Genomic DNA, 18384 nt, shown 5'->3' on the forward strand with positions numbered 1-18384 from the left:
ATTATAAATAAAACAATATTAACTTTTATAGCAGTGTGGTAAACTGTTTGATATGCAACATCATGTTTTAGCAGATATATGCAAATGACAACTGAAGTATAATGTGGAACATTACAAAGTCTATGACACTGTAAAGTTCTTGTTAAAAACAGCCTGAGAAGAGCCTCTACTGACTTCACATTTTCATAGTCCTTTCTGCAAGTTTCTTAGGTGATGTATATTAAACCAAGGATTTATACCTCTTTCATCCTTTCAGTAGGTTCCCAGCAGCCTTTATGATCACCTAGAAAGTACAGAAGCAGCAGGTTGAAGAACATTTTCATCGTTTTCCAATAATAAGTTTGATGAGCTATGGCCATAAAACTGCAGCGTGTACTCAGTTGTCTCAGTCATGAGCTGTAAACTGTTTACACCAGTTTTATTTCACTTCTGCCTTTCTGAACTCCTGCATGCTGCCTTTATTCCACACAAGTGAACACTGGGGATATGACAAAATATAACACGGCAGGTGTGCTTTAACAGACAGACTATTTCTCATATAAAATTCAGATATATTAGTCCAGATAACTCAGGTGGATAATGGTAATAAAATTGGCATCTAAGCTAAAAATTATCTGTAGGTCAGCAAATGGATTGTTTGATCTTTCGAGTGTCCCAAAGCTTTCTAAAACTGCAATTGATAGAAAAGGTTCAGTGGATTTCAATGAAATTGGATAATATGCATGGAATCCAATTAATATAAACTGACTCCTCCGTTTTCTACACTGGAAACTCCTAACTAGAACGCAAAGGGTTAGGGATGCCATTCTCACCCTTGACTTAACTGGGCAATAATTTCACCTTTGATGTTTTAAAAACATCATTAATTCTTCTCCTTAGTTGTGTACCTACCAAACCGCAGACAGCTTTGCCATTTGTACCAGGTTTGAAGTTCTTAAAGTTACTAATACTATTGCTAAGGGAACAAGAGCAGACTGCCAGCTGGGACAGCTGCCGGGCAGGGAGCACCAGAGGACACGTGCTGAGTTGCCTGGTGTTGTAGAAGGATGTTGACATTATGTGCTACAAAGCTTCCTTGAAATTCACATCTTTAGTGCTGCGTATAAGTTCGAAAGAAAAAATAAAAAAGGAAGAAAGCTGTTTCCCACTGCTCTCCTGTCCTCCAAACTCTGCCTCCACTCTAGTTAATTTGAATTGTTTTACCATTTCTACACAAAAGGTATATATTGTCAGGCCACATTGAATGTCCAATGAACGGTGCAATTCCATTGCCCTTAGTGAAATTCGTGAAAAAAGTGAGCGATATCTATAAACCCCTATGACTTCTGGCGGCGTTGCGGAGGAGATTGCTCAGCAGTTCCATTGATACTGGTGTTAATGAGGATGCACTAGTTTTCGCACTGTGTTGGTCCTGTTGCGTTAACAGATACCCGAAAGACCATAAAGACCATCTGACTTTGGCCGTGCGCGGTGGCTGTTCCCCCCCCGGACACCCGGAGGGACAGCAGACCGCTGCGGTGTCCTGCCACGCACCTTCTCGACGGTGCCATGTCTCTCTTTCTTCGGACCCGCGTACCTGAGGCAGGGCGGCAGCAGGCAGCGCCCCGAGGAGCAGCAGCGGTGCCCGTTCCCCCCAGAGCACCAGCCGGGGTCGAGGGACCAGGATTTCGCTAGGCTCCTTGTGACGGTGCGATCCCGGCTCCGCATCCCCGGCACCCAGCGGGGCAGACGGGGCGGGGGCAGCCGCACGCCCTCGGGCTCGGTCGGGACACTCGCTCCGGCCGCGTGCGGGACCCGCCGGCTCCCCCGCCCGCTCCGCGCCGCCGGCGCCCCGCGGAGCCGGCCGGCTGCCCCCGCCCCGCCGCACCGCCCCACGCCTCCGGAGCGGGAGCCAGCGCCGCCGCCCCGCCCGCCGCCGCTGCGCGCCGGGGCAGGCGCCGAGCAGGTGGCCGCGGGCAGCGCCGCGGCATGTGAGCGGCCCCCGGCCCTCGGGAAGGCAGCACCGGCCCCCGTCCTGCGCTGCCCTCCCTTCCCCGCGCCTCGCCGGGCCGGCCGCGAAGCCGGGCGAAGGCAGGGCGCCCGCAGCGGCAGCCCGGCGGCGGCCGGGGGCTGAGCGCCGCGCCCCGCCGGGGGGCGGCCGTGGCGGAGGGCGGAGGGGAAGAGGAGGAGGAGGAGGAAGGCTGCGCGGGGCCGGAGGGACGCGGGAGCCCCCCAGCCGCGCAGGATGAAAGTCACGGTGTGCTTCGGGAGGACGCGGGTGGTCGTGCCCTGCGGGGACGGGAACATGAAAGTTTTCAGCTTGATCCAGCAAGCGGTGACCCGGTACAAGAAGGCGATCGCCAAGGTGAGGGGCGCGGGGAGCGCCGCCCGCGATCAATATGGCGCTTCCCGGAGTGGGGAGGGAAGCGAGGGGGAAAGTCCGGGCTGCCCCGCCGGGGGGAGCGGTGGGAGCGGGGCCGGGGGCGGCCGGCGGCGGCGGCGGAGCCCGCGGGCAGCGTGTGCCCGGCGCCGCCGCGGGGGGCGGGGTGGGCTCGGCCCCTCCGCAGCGGCCAGCGCGGCCCCTCCGCGGCTCCCCGCGGGAGCCTGGCGGGCCTCGGCCCTTTGTTCGCCGGTGCCTGGCGGCCCCCGGAGGTGTCTGTGCGGGAGCCGCCCGAACCCGGCCGGCAGAGCAGCGCGGGGCCCGGCGGTGCCGGGTCTGCCCCGGGGCGGGTGGCGGGGCCGAGGCGCCGCGGGCCGGGCGGGAGTCGCCGCGGAGGGCTGGAAATCCAGCTCCAGGCTTCCCGGCCCTCCAGGCCCCGCGGGGAGGGCGGTGCGAGGGGACCCCGCTGCAGGGGCGTCCGGCGGCGCCCCGCAGGCCGCCCCCCGCGCCGGGCGAGGCTCCGAGGGGGCCCAGCAGCGCGGCCGCCCCGGCAGCTCCGCGCCCGCCGCGCCGCGGGGGGAGGCTGCGCGTGTGCGGGACGGTCCGCGGTGCCCCGGGGTGCGGGGAGCGCCGGCCCGGCCCGCGGCGGGGCTGAGCCCTACAGCCGCCTGCGCCGGCCTCCCGCAGCCCCATGTTGAAATTCCTGGCTGAGCGTGTGTGCAGGCAGTTGCAAACTTGGCTTTCCCTCCATAGGCAACTTGTTGGATTTTGGTTTTTTTCCCTTATTTAAAAAAAAAAAAAAAAATTCTTTCTCTCTTTCCTATTCTCCTCCCCCGCTCTCCCCCAACGTACTTTCTTGTTGCTGCAAACTTCTTTTTAATCAACTGGTTGGTTGGACAGTATGACTCTCGTTGTCTGAGAACTTGAGCAGTGCCCTTCCCCTTTCCTCTGCCTTGTCGATCCAAGAAGTTTGTGTGCTTCTCCCCCTTAGCACTTCTGAGACATTTTACACTTCTGACCCTGGAAGTTTTGCTTTGGCAAATGCAGACTGCCAGGCTGTCCTGAAACATGCAATGGAAGGAATATTGTGAACGGTTCGTCGATTGAAGTGATTCCCAAGAAAATTTTTAAAATCAGTTTTTTCATAGAGAATTCCAGATGCTGGGAGGAGAAAGTTAACTGAGTTTGCTGTCACCTCCCCACCTGATTCCTGAAGAACATGGTTTTGAAGAGGGCAAACATATTCTGATTCTGGCTGAAAAAAGAGAAAAATGATTCTCTAGGATATGGCTGTGGCTGCATACCAGCAGTCATTCATATACAGCAATTAATGCACATGACAGTCTACCTGCATATAGGAGACAGGCTGAAAGTACCTCTCTGGTTAAGGTAAAGCAGTGAACAGTAAAGTGAGACTCTGTGGGGGACTGAATGCCTCATTGGGCCATTCAGATGAGAAGTGTTTGCAACATTTGTTCATCAGTGCTACAACATTAATAAAAGTGATTATTTTGCTATGTTTTGTTCCAAAACTGTGTTCCATGTAACTCCTGTGGCAGTGGACTGCATCCTGGCTTCCAGCTATTAAGTTGCATTAAGGGATGGCCGTTGCATTCTGCAGCATAATGCTAAACCTGGGAGGGATTGAAGTGGTAAGCACTGGGGAGACACATGCCAGTCACCAGGAAAGGTTACATCATTGCAAATTGCACTTCAGAAAAGAAGTGGCCCGCCTGTGGAAGCAGGAGGGAAAAAAACCCCCAAAAAACTCTTCGTTGACTATGGCCGTGTGCTTATTAAAAAGCCAGTTTGCAGAGGGGCAGCCATACTTTGACTAGTCCCTGGTACCAAAAGCTCTGTATTCTGGGTTAAAATGACACGGTGGTTTTATTTATTAGTATTTATATGGTGGTTATGCTGTATGCCACTGGTATGGACTTGAGGTAGCTGCAATTACTGAGATTGTTTTTATTCTATGGAAATTCTGTGGTTAAAAACAGTAGCAGTGTCCATGGCTTTCTCTGAGTGTTTTATACGGTCACTGTCAAACTTCACTTTTGACTGAAGATTTTCTGTGGTGATGTTTAGGTAGTAAGGAACTGGATCTTACAGTAATTAAGTTTTGTAAGTAGGCGTATAGTGCTGTTTGCTGTGTTCGCAGTAGAGTAACATAGTAATTTTACGGTTTGGATGCCAGAATTCCACAGATGACTGCCTTTTTGTAGCAGTTAGGTGGCTCCTTTCTGTGCTAATGTAGCAGATGAGCAAATCTCCACTTCATAAAGAGACAAGAAAGGGGACAAAGTAATTCCTAAACGGAGGGGATCAAAGTATATGTGCCCGAATGAACTTACAGTCTGCCAGCAGGTATCAAGCTGACACTGAAATCTACTTCACCACCACTGTGCTGTTATGGAAAGAAGCATATCTGGTGGAAGATTATTCAAAATATTTGAATGAAGTTTATGGTTTTCATACTTACAGGAAAACCAGCATTTCTCATCCTGCAAGAATGTGTGTCTACTGTATGCAGCAGTTCCTTCAGGAGAACTCCTCGAAGCCTATGAGAACTGAGTTGTCAGCCCTTCCCAGATCACCTCCCGCTTTGTCACAGTTTCCCGGTTGTGATTAGCCATAAGTGATCTGCATAGTGTACTTATGATGTCCCTGTGCAGCTGTAGTGAGGCAGCCCAAACCCATGACTGCAGAGTGCCAGGAGTGAGTAACTTCAAAATTTGACCTCAGTGTTCTGGCTTGGTCTTATTTAGGTTCAAGAGACATGTCGAGAATGGAAAAAATACTTATGGAGAATAATCCACATAATAGTATGGTTCTCCTCTCTGTAAGATTTTAGGAGTTAAAAACATACAGATGACACACAGATAACACAACTGCAGATAACTGCAGTTAGTTCTGGGTGCTATGTCTTTGATTAGGATTCATAAATCTCCAAAAATTAATTATGGATTAACCCTCCTGTAAGTACTAAATCTTTGTGTGTGGAATTAGTTATTAATATGACAGGCTGTGTTTAAAGCCTGGCCTGTGTAGTGTGTATAAATTTTTCTGTACTTTTGCTTTTATTCCAAGAGAAGCTTTGTGTCTGAAACATGGTGCATTCTTTCTGCAGGCTGTGTTTGCAGGAAATGAACCAGCAAATGATAAGAGATGTTTGAAATCCACCTTGTTCAGGGCAAGTGGAGTCAGCAAAATCGATCACGTTTAATGAAACCCAGTTTTCATGGGGGCACACTAATGGTGCACTTTTGTGTGGCTGGATGGACTGATGCAGCCTCTGGCACAATCTCTGCCTGAGTCTTAAAGGAGTACAGCTTGGGCAGGGGACAGCTGGCTTGAGGAATGGTAGGTGCATTTTCCAAACCCTGCAGGGGTTGTGCAGATTTGGAGCAGGTGTAGTTCTGCTTATGGCTTCCTAGCGATTAATTTAATGGTTAAAAAGTTGCAAGAAGGTAAGAGTGATTTAAGAGGGGAGGTCAGCCACACGTGAGTGGCTTAACATTGATGGCAGGAGATGATGGACTGCACCAAAAGGGAGAAAGCAGACAGGCAGTTGAGATGAAACATGCTTATCGAATATTGAACTAGTGTTAAAAGGTGGAAAATTATTATAAAAATGATGTATTGAGCAACTATCGAAAGGACGTAGTTGTGCATCTTGTAACTTTGGTTTGACTTAGATGTAGCCAGAGATGTTTCTGACATTTTTTGTTGACTTTTGACTGTCAGCATAATCTTTCATCCTTTGGTTTTTTGGGGTGGATATTGTAAGCATTTTACCTTTATCTTCTTTTTCTTGCAAGTAAAAATAGGTGTGCAAAAGTGGTAGGCAGGTATAATTTTTTTTTTTAAATTCTAATGTGATGTAAATGATCATGGTAACCAAGAATATGAAATAGGAGATCATAGATATGCTGGAGTTGTTCAGTGTTGCATTCAGTCCCTAGAGGGATTGTTTGGTCTCCATAATAGTTCAGTCTGATGCCCTGCATATCATGAGCTTGTAGTGGTGTTCCTAGACCTTACAGATAACTCTCATTTTCTAGTTAAAATAAGTAAATTAACAGTTTTCCTGCTGAATCAAAAAGATTTTAATAGAAGTCTCAAGACACCTTTCCCATCTCCCTTACCAAATGCTGTAGGGAGGTGAAGTTTTGTGGGGGTTTTATGTTGCATGGAACAATACTTCAATTGTTAATTTGAAAACTGCAATGCACTAATATTTGTGAAAAGAAATTGTAATCTGCTCTTTGATAGTGGTAGAGGCTGTTGCTGATAAGAGACCAGAACTCCGGGAAAGTTGGCAGTGTAAGCAAAGGTAACAGGTGTCAGATGACCATATTCTCGTTTAATTTGTACATTGGGGGCTTAGGCCACCCAGAGCTTAAAGCTCCATCTCTTTGGTAGGACTGATATTCATCAACAGGGAATTGTGAGGGGGGAAGGTTGTAGTTTGAGTGCATGTGTGTGTGAAGCTTGCTTTTTTTACTGTTTTTGATTTTATTCCCCCCAGTACCAGCTAACAGGGATTATTTGCTTACAAGTCGGTTCTCAGACAGCCGTTCTCTGCCGGGTACACAAACGGCAGCTTTGATACAAGTTATGTTCTGTAGAGCAACAGTTGCATGGTTCCTCATGACTGTGTCACTGGGGCATCATTTGTAGAGCCTAGTACATGGGTGGGTTGGTTGAAAAACTGCTGATTTTACTTGGACTTTGTATTGTTCTTGGTACATTCCTCGAGTCTGACCACTAGGTTTTTGCCACAGGCTTAAACGGGTCTGCCACAATGCCCATTCAGAGACCTCTTTGGCAATACTCAAGGGCAGTAGTGACTAAATTTAGCATAAAAAAGATTTAAAGTTGGGGTTTTTTTTAGTGTGTGTGTGTTTTGTTTTTTTTTTGTTTTTTTTTTGTTTTTTTTTTTTTTTTTTGGTTTGGATTTCATTTTGATATATGTGCAAATATCAAGCCTTTTTTAAGTAGAAAAAAATCTTATAGGTTATTTCCAGAATGCACAGGAATCCTCTCAAGCCCAAAAAGGAACCAAAATGCCAAAAAAGTCCCTGTCACCCCTGCTGCTCAGTTGGCTGTCAGTTTAGTTCCAGCTGACATCCCCCGGATGATGTTTCTGGGCTCTGCATTCAGAATTGGCTGGGTAGTATTTCAGTGATTTACCTGAGGTCAGCCAGGATTCCGTGGGGCTCCTGGCAGTTTTCTCAAGCTGGCTCTTGACCTCTTCGCTGATGCTGGGCTCCCAACAGCGGCAGTGAAACCCAGCTGATGGGTAACGTCATTCTGCTGAGGCGTGGTGAACAGCAGTGGAGAGATGCTAATTTAAGGAAGATCAGTACTGAAATGGGTCATGATTGCTTCATGTTTAGAAAGCTGCTGTGTGATCCTGCAGGTTTGGTGCTGGAAATGCACTGCTATAGTGATAAATTCCCTCTGCTCATTATGGAAAACTTTCTTTTAACCTGTTTTCTCCAACTCTCTCTGTGTTTTTGGCCAAATCAACGTTTTCCTGTCATTGTCTCATCTGTAAATACAGGTGACTCTTGCACATTGCAAGAGAAGTTGCAGGGTGAAGAAATGAACCTTTGGAGGGAGCGTGGCATGGCGGTGGCTACGGAGGTCCCCTGCACGGGGACTTTGCTGTATGGCAGTGCTGTGCCCGAGGGACCTGTGGCTTGCAAGGCAGGGAGCTGCACAAGCCCTGCCATGCCCTCTCTGCCAGCTCTTGCCTGTGTTCAGGCGTCCGTGAAACGAGAGAGGAGGCTTGTCTTAGGAAGGCCTTAGAGCCACGCTGGGGCTGTGATTCACCGCTGTGATTTGAGCAAGCAGGCACCCGGGATTATTCAAAGCTGATAAAGAAGGCTGAATTCTGTAGTGCTTACAGAGCGGGGCTTGAGAAGTGGACGGCATGTAAGCCTTCAACTTGGAAGGTGCTTTCAGTAGAGGATGTGTGTGGTACTGCTTAGCCTGGCTGTGAGCAGCACCTATCCCCGGCTGGACGGGGAGCATCATGGCTTTCAGTTTGGCATTATGTGGTTTCTCAGTGTTTCACTGTTACTTAACAGTGATCAAAGTGAAGTGTGTGTTTGTGGAAGAGTGGCTTGAGAGTGATTTCCCTTTGAGCAAAGCACCATTCAGCTGCTGAGCAATTCCTGTAGCTCTGAGGGGGAGGACTGTGGAGGAGCCTGTGAAAGCGCTCAGTGCATTTGGGGAATAGTTTCTGGAGGCAGTCTGGGGTTTAGGGAGTTGCCAGCCTTTCTTCTCCTGGGCAATAGCCTTCCACCAGTGGAAAGCCATCTGATTCTCGGAGCTTTTTACACTTTAACTTCAGTTATAACAGTCACAGATGTTTTAGTTCTATTACAAAAACACCACTGGAAGTAACACATTCTCAGTTGTACCAGACTATGACATCTTTTAGTCGTGGCACATTTAATCTGGTAAAATAAGATGGAGTAAATGGGGGAGAAATGCTGGTGATCTTAGTTATACAGAATACGGTTCATGTAACTTTAAAACAATTTCCTGGTTCTTCAAAGGAAAACAAACCTTTTCATCCAAATATAAATTGAATGGATAAAACATGCAACAATGCTGAACCAGTGCTTATGTATATTGAAAATAAAGTGGAATTCTTCTAACATCAATCCAGAATACAGCACAGATGTTCTCACTCAGAAATATTTTCTGAGCAGTAAGAAAATAAAAAGTGAAGCAAAAAGTATTAAAAAATTCTGCAAGATACTTTAGGGCATCTGTGCTTTATTTTTTTCCCCCTCCTTTTTAATATACATTATATATTTTGTTTCTTTGAGGTCATTTTGATGTGATGCTCAGCAAGTCTGGTACTGGGAAATGGATAAAAAACCACCAAAAACCAAACTGTCTTTGAGCTAAGTTACATAATTCAGTGGGGCTGTTTAAAAAAACTGAGAAAGTAGAAAAGAAAACAGCAGCACAGTCATAATACTTGTTGAAATGACTAATATTACTAGTGAAAGAGAAATGAGTCAAATTTTAAATTGGGGAAAAAGAATTTTAAATTAACAGCATTTTTTTTTTGGTTTTGAGATAATCACATTAGTTTTACTTGTTACAATACCTCAGCAATGTCGGGGTTTTTTTCCTATGGGTATCCTTAGTTGTTTTCTCAAACTGGCCCCAGGTATTTATTAAATTGGAAATAATTGTAATAACTATTTTGTTGCGATACTTGCTTGCTTTTTTTTTTTTTTTTTAATCAGGTGGTGGGTACTTGATGGTAACTTATTTTCTACTTCAGTTCCCTGGGGTGAAGTGATGCACATTAATCACCTATTTAGTGCTAAACAAAAGGACAAATGCATTCTGACTTTCTTACTAGAACTGTTGGACTGGATCCCGTGCCCTGCATCTCAGGGCTGGGGTCTCTCATGCGGGGGAAGAGGAATGAAGACCAAAAAAGTTTCTGTACAAGGGAATGATCCTTGCTGCCCAGGAGCAGAAACCAGCATCCCCTGGAGATGGGCCCTGGGATGCTGCTGTGTTCCTGTCAGAGACCATGCTCTGGTGCTGGAGAAGTTGGCTGGTGTTGCTTCCTGGATCGTTGTGCCTCCAGCTTGTCAAAACTTCTGTGGTGACAGAAACAGGGCTGGCAGAAGGGAAGTGACTGTGGGGAGAAGGATGGTCTTCTGTAGAGGTGGAATAAAGGATGGGATGTCTTTGGAGTTTGGTGGAAGGAAATGCTTTTGAGGTAATGATAGACAGGTGCCTTTTTTTTTTTCACATGAGTTGGAAATGGGAGTTTCCATGGAAGCGAGACATTAATGCAGTACATTAAGTACAGACAAACAGAAAGCACCAAAGATGGGAAGAAATGGGTTAACTTGGTGCCCTGGAGGCAAGTGGTCTATTTAGCAAGAGGATAAAAAATTGACCTCAGTGGCTCAACAGATGTCACCCAAAGGCTTTCGTTTTAAAATAAAAGTGTGGAGTTTATTATAGGAAGGTTTTCTTTTTGGGCAATAAGCTTAGTGAAAGTAGTGTATCCCTAATTTGATAGAGAAAATAGACACGGTTTTGGAAAAGCAGTGTCACATTTTTGGCCATACTTCACTCATTTCTCTCATGCTTAGCCTGCTGCTGATGCAGTGGAATTATGAATTTGTTGCAGGAGGAGCAAGCTGGTATATCATTAGCAGTTTTCTTTTTAAGTGGCAACATTTATAGGATTTTTTTTTTCCGGGTGTGCATGTCTTTACAGACTGAGAATAGCAATTTAAAATGTTGCTGGTGTTGATGTTGTATTACTAGAAAAAAAAAGTTACGTGGGTATAAAGTATTTTAAATGGAGATAGAACTTCTGGGAGTGCCTGTATGTTTGTGTGTGCACCCACTTAGTTGTTTTCATTTGTTTGAAGAAACGTAGCCACACTTACTAAATGGAAAAGTAGTTTCACCTTACCCCATCTTTTTTGCATGTGCTTTCAAAGTTGTTGAGTTACTCTATCTTCCCCCTAGGCAAAGGCTACATAGTTTTTTTTCCTTCTCTGTTAAATGTTGGAAGCAATATCTTACTTGGGAGAATCTTGCAGCGATATACTTCTTTGCACATATAATGAGAAGAACAACTTTGTTCCAAGTTCTTTGAGTCCTGAACAGGAAGGAGCTGAATTCAATAAATATTGGAAAAATTACTTCTGGGGATGCTGGAGTGGCTCTGCGACCACACAGCTGAAAGTTTTGTTGCTATAACAACTTAAATGACAGTTGAAAAACCCCAATAAAATGGAAGCTTCAGAACCTTTTGCTTCTTTAATAAGCTGCTAAGTGAAATAACAAAGCTTGATTTAATTTGACCTCTCCAAGAACCTGTTGGACCAAATGTTATTTGTGTTGTTTTAAGTGTGCATTTGTTTGTGCTGTCAGTTTTCCCCTCTGCCTTCCTGTAAAGACCCTGTGCCTACAGCTGTAAGCACCAGGAGAGCAGCCAGCTACCAGGTACCAAAATAAGACTAATTTAGGCAGCAGGGCTGTGGTGGCCAGGCTGTGGTGGCTGTCCATTCCTGGTGAATGAGCTCTGGCCTCAGCACTGTGTGCAGCCTGAAGAGGGAAGGGATTTTACTCACCTTGAATTTCTCTGGCAGTAGCAGGTTGCTGGAAGACTGCTAGCCTGAAGTGTTAGGCTTTGCTAAAAGTTAAAAAGTATTGTGCAATTATAATAATTTGGAGAGTATTATAATAGTAGGAGAGTAGTCATCTCTATACACTTCACTTACTCTGCTGGGTGTTTCTGGTTTTTATTACAGAGATGAGTGCTGGGTGAGAGAAGTAATGCTGCTGCTTTTGGAGGGAGATGAGGGGAGGCAGCCCAGCAATGGCTGTGGCTTTCCTGGAGTGGGGAAGCCGGCTTTGCTGGGCTCCTGCGACGTGTGAGTGTGAGGGGGCTCGGCGGGAGGCAGCAGCTCAGGTTTGGATCAAGGTGAGGGTGTGCCTTGGGTCAATTGCTTAAACGCTGACAAAGCTGCTGCTTCTCTTGTGGCACTGTAGGAACAAGATGCCTGGGGATGGGGGAAAGGAAAAGACCCGGCACAAAAGACTCCTCCACCCTCGCTCAGTCAAACTGAGTCCTGTCTTCTGGGCATGGTGCAAGTTCAGAGCATTGTTGCCAAGTCCTGTATTGAACACTTTTTTTAATGTCATTAAGAATACTAATTTGAGAAGATAGGTTTGATGGGTTTTGCTCTCACTGAGTTTTTTTTAACAGCAGCTTTAATTGCTCTTTCTAGTTTTTCTTCACATGAAAAATAGCACAAATAAATGCAGTCTGTAATAATTCTGGAAAATTTGACATCTGAACTAAGAAATATCAAGAAAAGTGGACTGGCTGAAATAAAGTAGAGCTTTTAAATCCAGAATACTGTGTTAGCATAGGCTCTCTTTGTAAAAAAGCCAATGAATGTGATTTTAAATGACTATAACTCTATGCAAAATATTTGTATGTTTAAGAGCTTCCATTTGAAGAGAAAAACCTTCTGAACTTACCTAACCTGGTCTTAAAAGAAAATGCTCTGCTCTTTATGTAAAACAGCATTTTTAGCTTGTGGTTGTGTTAGGCAATGGAGTAGTCTCCTCACCCTGTTCCCAGTGATCACTCAGGAACACAATGCTGTGGTAAACTAAACCCAGATATTAGTGTGTGTAAAATGTTACTGTAATAAGTGTCTTATAAATATCTCCTTTATTAGTATAGCTGTTTGAAGTAAGTTCCTGATGACCCTTTTGTTGCTTTGGCGTTGCCATAAAATAGCCGTTGTTAGCTTGAAGCCCCTGCTAAATTGGAAGCCACAGGTAATGAATATCCTGTATTGTATCTTTTGGTGTTTGTGAAATATTTAGCTGAAAAGGCTCCTGGTCCTCACCCTGTCTCTGTGGAGGTAAGAAGTTTCTTTTGCTGGTGAAATTCCCTAGCTGAGGAATGAAAGCAGCAGCGAAGGGGAGCTAGCTTGTATGAAAAGCTAATTTGTGCTGAGTTAAATATTCTTTTGATATTTGAATATGAGGTAATTAGCTTGAATGTACTGCTGTTTACCTTTTAGCATCTGGAAAAGTCTGAACAATCTGCTGAAGGGAACTGTATCCTAAATCTACTTCCAGAATATTTTTTTTACAATCATGTATTTCAGACTTGACTAAATCTCCTTTTTGTGGTGGTATTTTCCCAGTGGCTAGTGACCTGTGGGAGAAGTGCTGAGCTAAATGGTTGAGGAAAGGTTTGGGCAGTGGCCTAGTGGGCTGTTCAGGATGATCAGGTAGATCCATATAGTTGTCCCCTTTCTAAAAATGCTGTCAAGGTGGACCTGTAAATGCTTATGCATGCATGCATGCTACTCTTCTCAATGAAAAAAAATGTCTCAATATTTACCATAGCCATCCACTGTACTTGAGTCCAATTTGTATGAAATGGTCTTTTTTATTCTAAATTACCTCCATTTCATAGTTCAGCACTTGCTTGGTCTCAGAACAAAATAAAACGAAGGCTTTTAAAATCTGCTTTATGTGAAAGTTATTAAACTATTTGGAATCTGTAAATTGAAATAGCTAATTCTGTAAAATGTATGTCTTGTTTTCACAGAATCATAGAGTGGTTTGGGTTGGAAGAGACCTTAAAGATCACCCACTTGCAATCCCCTTGTCATGGCCAAGGACACCTTCCATTATACCGGGTTACTCAAAGCCTGATCCAACCTAGCATTGAATAATTCCAGGGGTGGGGCACCCGCAGCTTCTCTGGGCAGCAGAGAAGTTGCAGATTTTACGGGTTTTACGGGTGGTCTCTGTTACCCTTTATAAGACAATGTATTATGTCTGTGATTAGACAGTGTGTAAAGACTGCTTTAACTCTAGCAGCCTTCACAAGTTGCTTCTGATTCAGTGAGCCAGTGTTTTGTTGCTTTCTGAAAGACTTTGTTTCCAAAGGTTGGTGGATGCCAGAGACATGGTGAAAAGAGAGAATTAAGACACAATGAGCCCACATTTTTTCTTGATCACTTGAGGGGATTAAAGTTGTGTGTGATACTGAAATAAAGTCTTTCTGTAATTAATTAGGGTTTTAGAAACATGCTCTTTATCATCCAGAATTTTCCTGTCATTTTTTCAAAAAGTACACTGTTCTTTCTGAACTTAAATGTGAAGTGCAGTAATTTGCTTTATGTTTTGTATTACTCTTCAGTGTAAGCTAGAAGCTGAGATAGGAAGCAGAGATCTGAGCTCAGTTTATAGTCAACAGCCCTTGGCAGCCTGCCTTTCACCTGATGGGCTGCTTGGGAAGCCAGCCTTTGGGGAAGACCACATGGCTTTGGATTTGTGCACAGTGCCTAGATGGAATAAATAAGAGTGTTGGTTCCTTGCAATTGCAAATTGTGCATTTCTCAGCACGAACAGCAAGTTGCAGACAGCCTGGTGCTGCTCACTTGCTTTGCTGACAGGGAGGGGCTGTAAAATCAAACACTGAGCTTAGAGGTGCCAAGGTCTACCTATTTTAACTTTGTGGCTTCCCTCTCCCTCTCTCTAAATAAGTAGGACTACAAATGCAGCATGATATATAAAAGCAAAGCTGTGGAGTCCTCCCCCCCACTGCTTGCATCTTTATATATAGTTCATTCTGCAGATCAGACTGTCACACCTGCTACCAGCCTCCTTCAGAGAGCAGATTGCAGCCTTGCAATTTAAGTGCTCCTAACATATGTTGGTGATACACCAGCAGCAGGACAAGGCTTTTAGCTTTGATAGGCTCTGCTGGTTTGGGAATGTTGTTAAATGGACAAGAGAGAAACAAAATAACAGAGTAATTTTGAAAAAAAAAAAGTAAAGTACATATGCAGAAGGCGAAAGTGAATTAATAAAATTTGCCACTTTTTTTTTTTTTAAAGCATGGATTTTAATACATATTATGCTTGGTATAGAACTCCACTAATAAAGCTTCCCCTTTGTGTCATGACTTACACTGTTGCCCTGGTTATTGCCATGGTGTTGAATTTCCATGTCTGTATCCAGACTCACTGGTGCTGGGTTGCACTTGCTATGTCCCATTGCGGGCACCACCTCTGTTACTGCAAGGCAAGCAGAGGCTCTGATGTCCTACGTGGCTGGGCTGCCTTGGTATATTCCTTGCTAGTAGACAAATAGATTTTATAACTTGCTTTCATTATAGCATGAACTATTCAAACTGCCTTAATTTTCAACATGGAGGTAAGACAGGTTGTGCATACAAGTTGTTCAAGTTGTTAGAAAAGACCAAACATTTTGTGTCCCTAAACAGTTAAAAGATTCACTAACTCAGCTCTAATTCAGAAGTTCAGAGTGTCTTCAGAGAAATTTAATGTGGCTTCAGTAATGTATTGTAAAAAAATGAGAGGTACTTTTTTGTGAAAACTATTGCTTACTCCATTTTAGCAAGTTTCCTAGTGCACAGGAGCCTGAGTTATAGAAAGAGATATATAGAAGAGAACAGGAGAGACTCAAAATGCTGTAGTTCAGATTTAAGAAACAATTACAGTGTCTTTTGGTTCCTTTCAGAAGCATTGGCTGAATCTTGTGGTGTAGATACAGGAAATATCTGGTTAGTTTTGCTTCCCTGCTGCTGTGATTTGAGAAGGAAAATGTATGTATCAATGCTCTGCTTCTTCAGGTGTGAAACAGGGGCACTAACTTGGCCTGCATTAACTTGGAAGGTTTATTCCAAACACAGGTGATGGAGTATGGGATTGCTCACCTGGGAGCAGCATTGTGTATTCCCGTGGCTCATTCTCTGCAAGAACTTCATTAACTGCATTTCACAACAGCACAATGTTAATTGCAGTAAGTGAGTACTCGCATAAAGTCCTTCAGTGGTTTTTCTCTGCATCTTTCTTTGACCTTAGGAAAGAGAAAAGTACTTTGCTGTACTGGTTGCTTGTGCTGTGCAGCAAAGCTGTGGTGCACTCATCAGTTGTAACAGCATGCAACACCCAAACTACTTGCAAGGAGATGGCTCTTCAGCACCTACTCCTCTTAACAGGGCAATTTCCTTCTTTGCTCTGCCTCCTTCACCCTTCAAAAACAAAATCGGCAAACGAATGTCATAGCATGAGATTGGCAAGTATGGATTTATCCCCACAGGGTCATAGAAAAAGAAGGCACAGGAGGTCACTGTCTCATCCAGGACCACACAAGCAGTTTGGAACCAAACTGGAAATGAAGTGCTGACCTGCTGACTCCTTAATTGCAAGACTATCTTTCCCCTCTAGTAAGGATGTGGTAAAATAATGCTGTATTTAGTCCTTCTCCTCTCCTGTAACTCAGCCACTGTATGAAAAGACTCACCAAGCTTTGACAAGCTGAAAAGAGAGTAGCTTGTGCTAATTGGCTGTTGAAAAGAAAGTCTCTTCATTTTAGAAAAGTGTGGAATCTGTGATGTTAAACTGCTTAATGTCTGTTTCTTAAGTAATTTTTTTCAACTTTGGTTGAAACTTACATATAGAACCTGTCCTTGGCAGTGTAGGATGTTGGTTGATTCCAGTATTGTTTAAATGTTTATAACTTAGAATGAAAGTAAAGGAAATGCTTGTGTTTGACTTCAGTATAGTTATCTTAAGGGATTTATGAGTAGTGATTTTTTTTTTTTAAGTGGCACACTGAAGCCAGAGGAGGTCTGTCAGTGATGTGTTTGGTTTAAATATGAGAAAATTAGAGAAGGGAGAATATTAATCCGTTACAGTAGAGTTTAAATCTGTTTTTCAACTTTTTTTCCTTGTTAAAGTTCTGTAATACTCTCCTAATACAGAAGTGTTGTAAATAAGGTGGACACGGCCAAAAAATCTGAGGTAGTTGGTAAGTGCTCTAATAGTGTTCAGCTGATGCTGGTAAGACAGAACTGTCTTCATGCTTATGCGTTATTTTGTTTAGATTGGTGGGGTTAGTTGCCTCGGTCTCAGCTTGTAGACTACTGTGCTACAGATGCTGATTTAAAAGGAACTCAATCTACCAAAACTTTTTAATCTCTTCTGCATACAGTGCTGAAGAAAGCATGTTTTCCCCTTGTTAGCTATAAGAGTTCGTGATTATAATGTCATATTCAGGATCTCTGTATTGGGAATAAGGAAATGTGCGGGACTGCAGTAGGGCCAGAGACAGCAAACAGAGGAGTGCTTGCCAATTTAATAATAATAATAATAATAATAATAATGGTAAAGCCTGAAAATTGGGGTTTTGCAAATTATAATTCCACACTAAACCAGTTCTTTTAGAATGATTGGTTTGACTTTAGCAAGTGGTTTAGCTTTTGTATTTTAAAAAACGTGCTACAGCATAACTGCCATTTATTGTTAACTGCTTTTGTTGAAGCCTTTGAGTTTTATTAACAGCTGTAATAGTCATTGTGTTATCTCCAGCATTCTGCAAAAATGTGGCTGGTGGACTATGCAATTGGGGGCATTTATGAAATAATTTTAGATTACATTATAACCGTTGCTCATCTTTTTCCTCTAGAATCTGTATTTTCAAGTGATTCTGTACAGCTTTGGTAAACATGCTTTTATTAGGCATGGTTAGCCTGAGAGATTTCAATGAAATCTTGTAGAATGTATCTCTTAACAATTTACATGACTTATTTTGTGTTTCTTCCTTGTTTTGGCATATCCCTCTTATTTTAGACAGCTCTCTCCAATAGAAAGCCTCTGAGAAAAGAAAAGCTGCTTGTATTTAGATTTAACAGTCCTGAAGTAACAGTGCTGACGCTTTGCTTCCTTTACTGCCTTTGGAAACAACTATCCCTGACCTGTTCAATGGCATCTCTGTTCTTGGCTTTTTCAGAAAAATTCCTTTTTTTTCTACTACATTCTAGCCTCTGTTGTTTTCTTCTGGTGTTGTTTCTGATTCTTGCAATTGATTTTTGCACAACAATGTTCCCTTCTCTTGAATGTGCTGCATGTACATCAAAGATTCTGGTTTAGAAGGTTTCCTTGTCCTCATGCATTTCTGAGTTATATAATGATGCTAGGGAAGGAAATAATCATACTTTGGAAACTTGTACTGTAATTTTATTTATTTTTTTTTAGGCTGTCCCCTAGCTGTCTTTTAGGCTGTCTTTGAGCTTCTTTTTTTGCTGTTTTAAGCTCAGGCTCTTCCCTATACCAGAACAGTAATCAAAGAATTCCATATTGTCCTATTCATCTTGCTGATTAGTTGATGAGATGAGTTGTTCCTTAAGGCATGCAATAGCAAAACAGAAGGGATGGCTGGTGTGCAGGAATGATCACAGCAGCGTGCTTTTGCTCCGGCCTCTCTCCTGCTCTGTCCTCATACGCCTGAGCTCGCCATGTGAGGAGGATTCAGATGGACAGATTTTTAAGCTACCAGCAATACTGTCATGGGAATTCTGCAAATGCTACTGAGTCAGGACTTTTTTAACAAAAAGTTGAGTTTTATTGAAAGCAATTGAATTTCAATGTGTGGTGATGAATGGATGTATGGTG

At 43.9% G+C, this 18384-nt stretch overlaps 1 protein-coding gene across 21 annotated transcripts in view; it reads left to right on the forward strand.

The window, feature by feature from the left end:
* Positions 1–2147: 2147 nt before the first annotated feature.
* The window catches only part of PARD3 (par-3 family cell polarity regulator), a 450644-nt gene continuing 434407 nt past the window's right edge, over positions 2148–18384 (forward strand). For 17 of the 21 annotated variants that reach the window (XM_048290658.1, XM_048291064.1, XM_048290730.1 and 14 more), the window contains exon 1: positions 2150–2344. In XM_048290658.1, coding sequence (XP_048146615.1) covers positions 2225–2344 — 120 coding nt within the window. In that variant the 5' untranslated portion in view covers positions 2150–2224. Of the gene's footprint in view, positions 2345–18384 lie in introns of all 21 variants that reach the window. The other 4 variants (XM_048292146.1, XM_048292221.1, XM_048292304.1 and 1 more) reach the window with 2 other exon arrangements.

Source organism: Corvus hawaiiensis, chromosome 1 (genome assembly GCF_020740725.1).
Source record: "Corvus hawaiiensis isolate bCorHaw1 chromosome 1, bCorHaw1.pri.cur, whole genome shotgun sequence".
In the NCBI taxonomy this organism is placed as follows: Eukaryota; Metazoa; Chordata; class Aves; order Passeriformes; family Corvidae; genus Corvus; species Corvus hawaiiensis.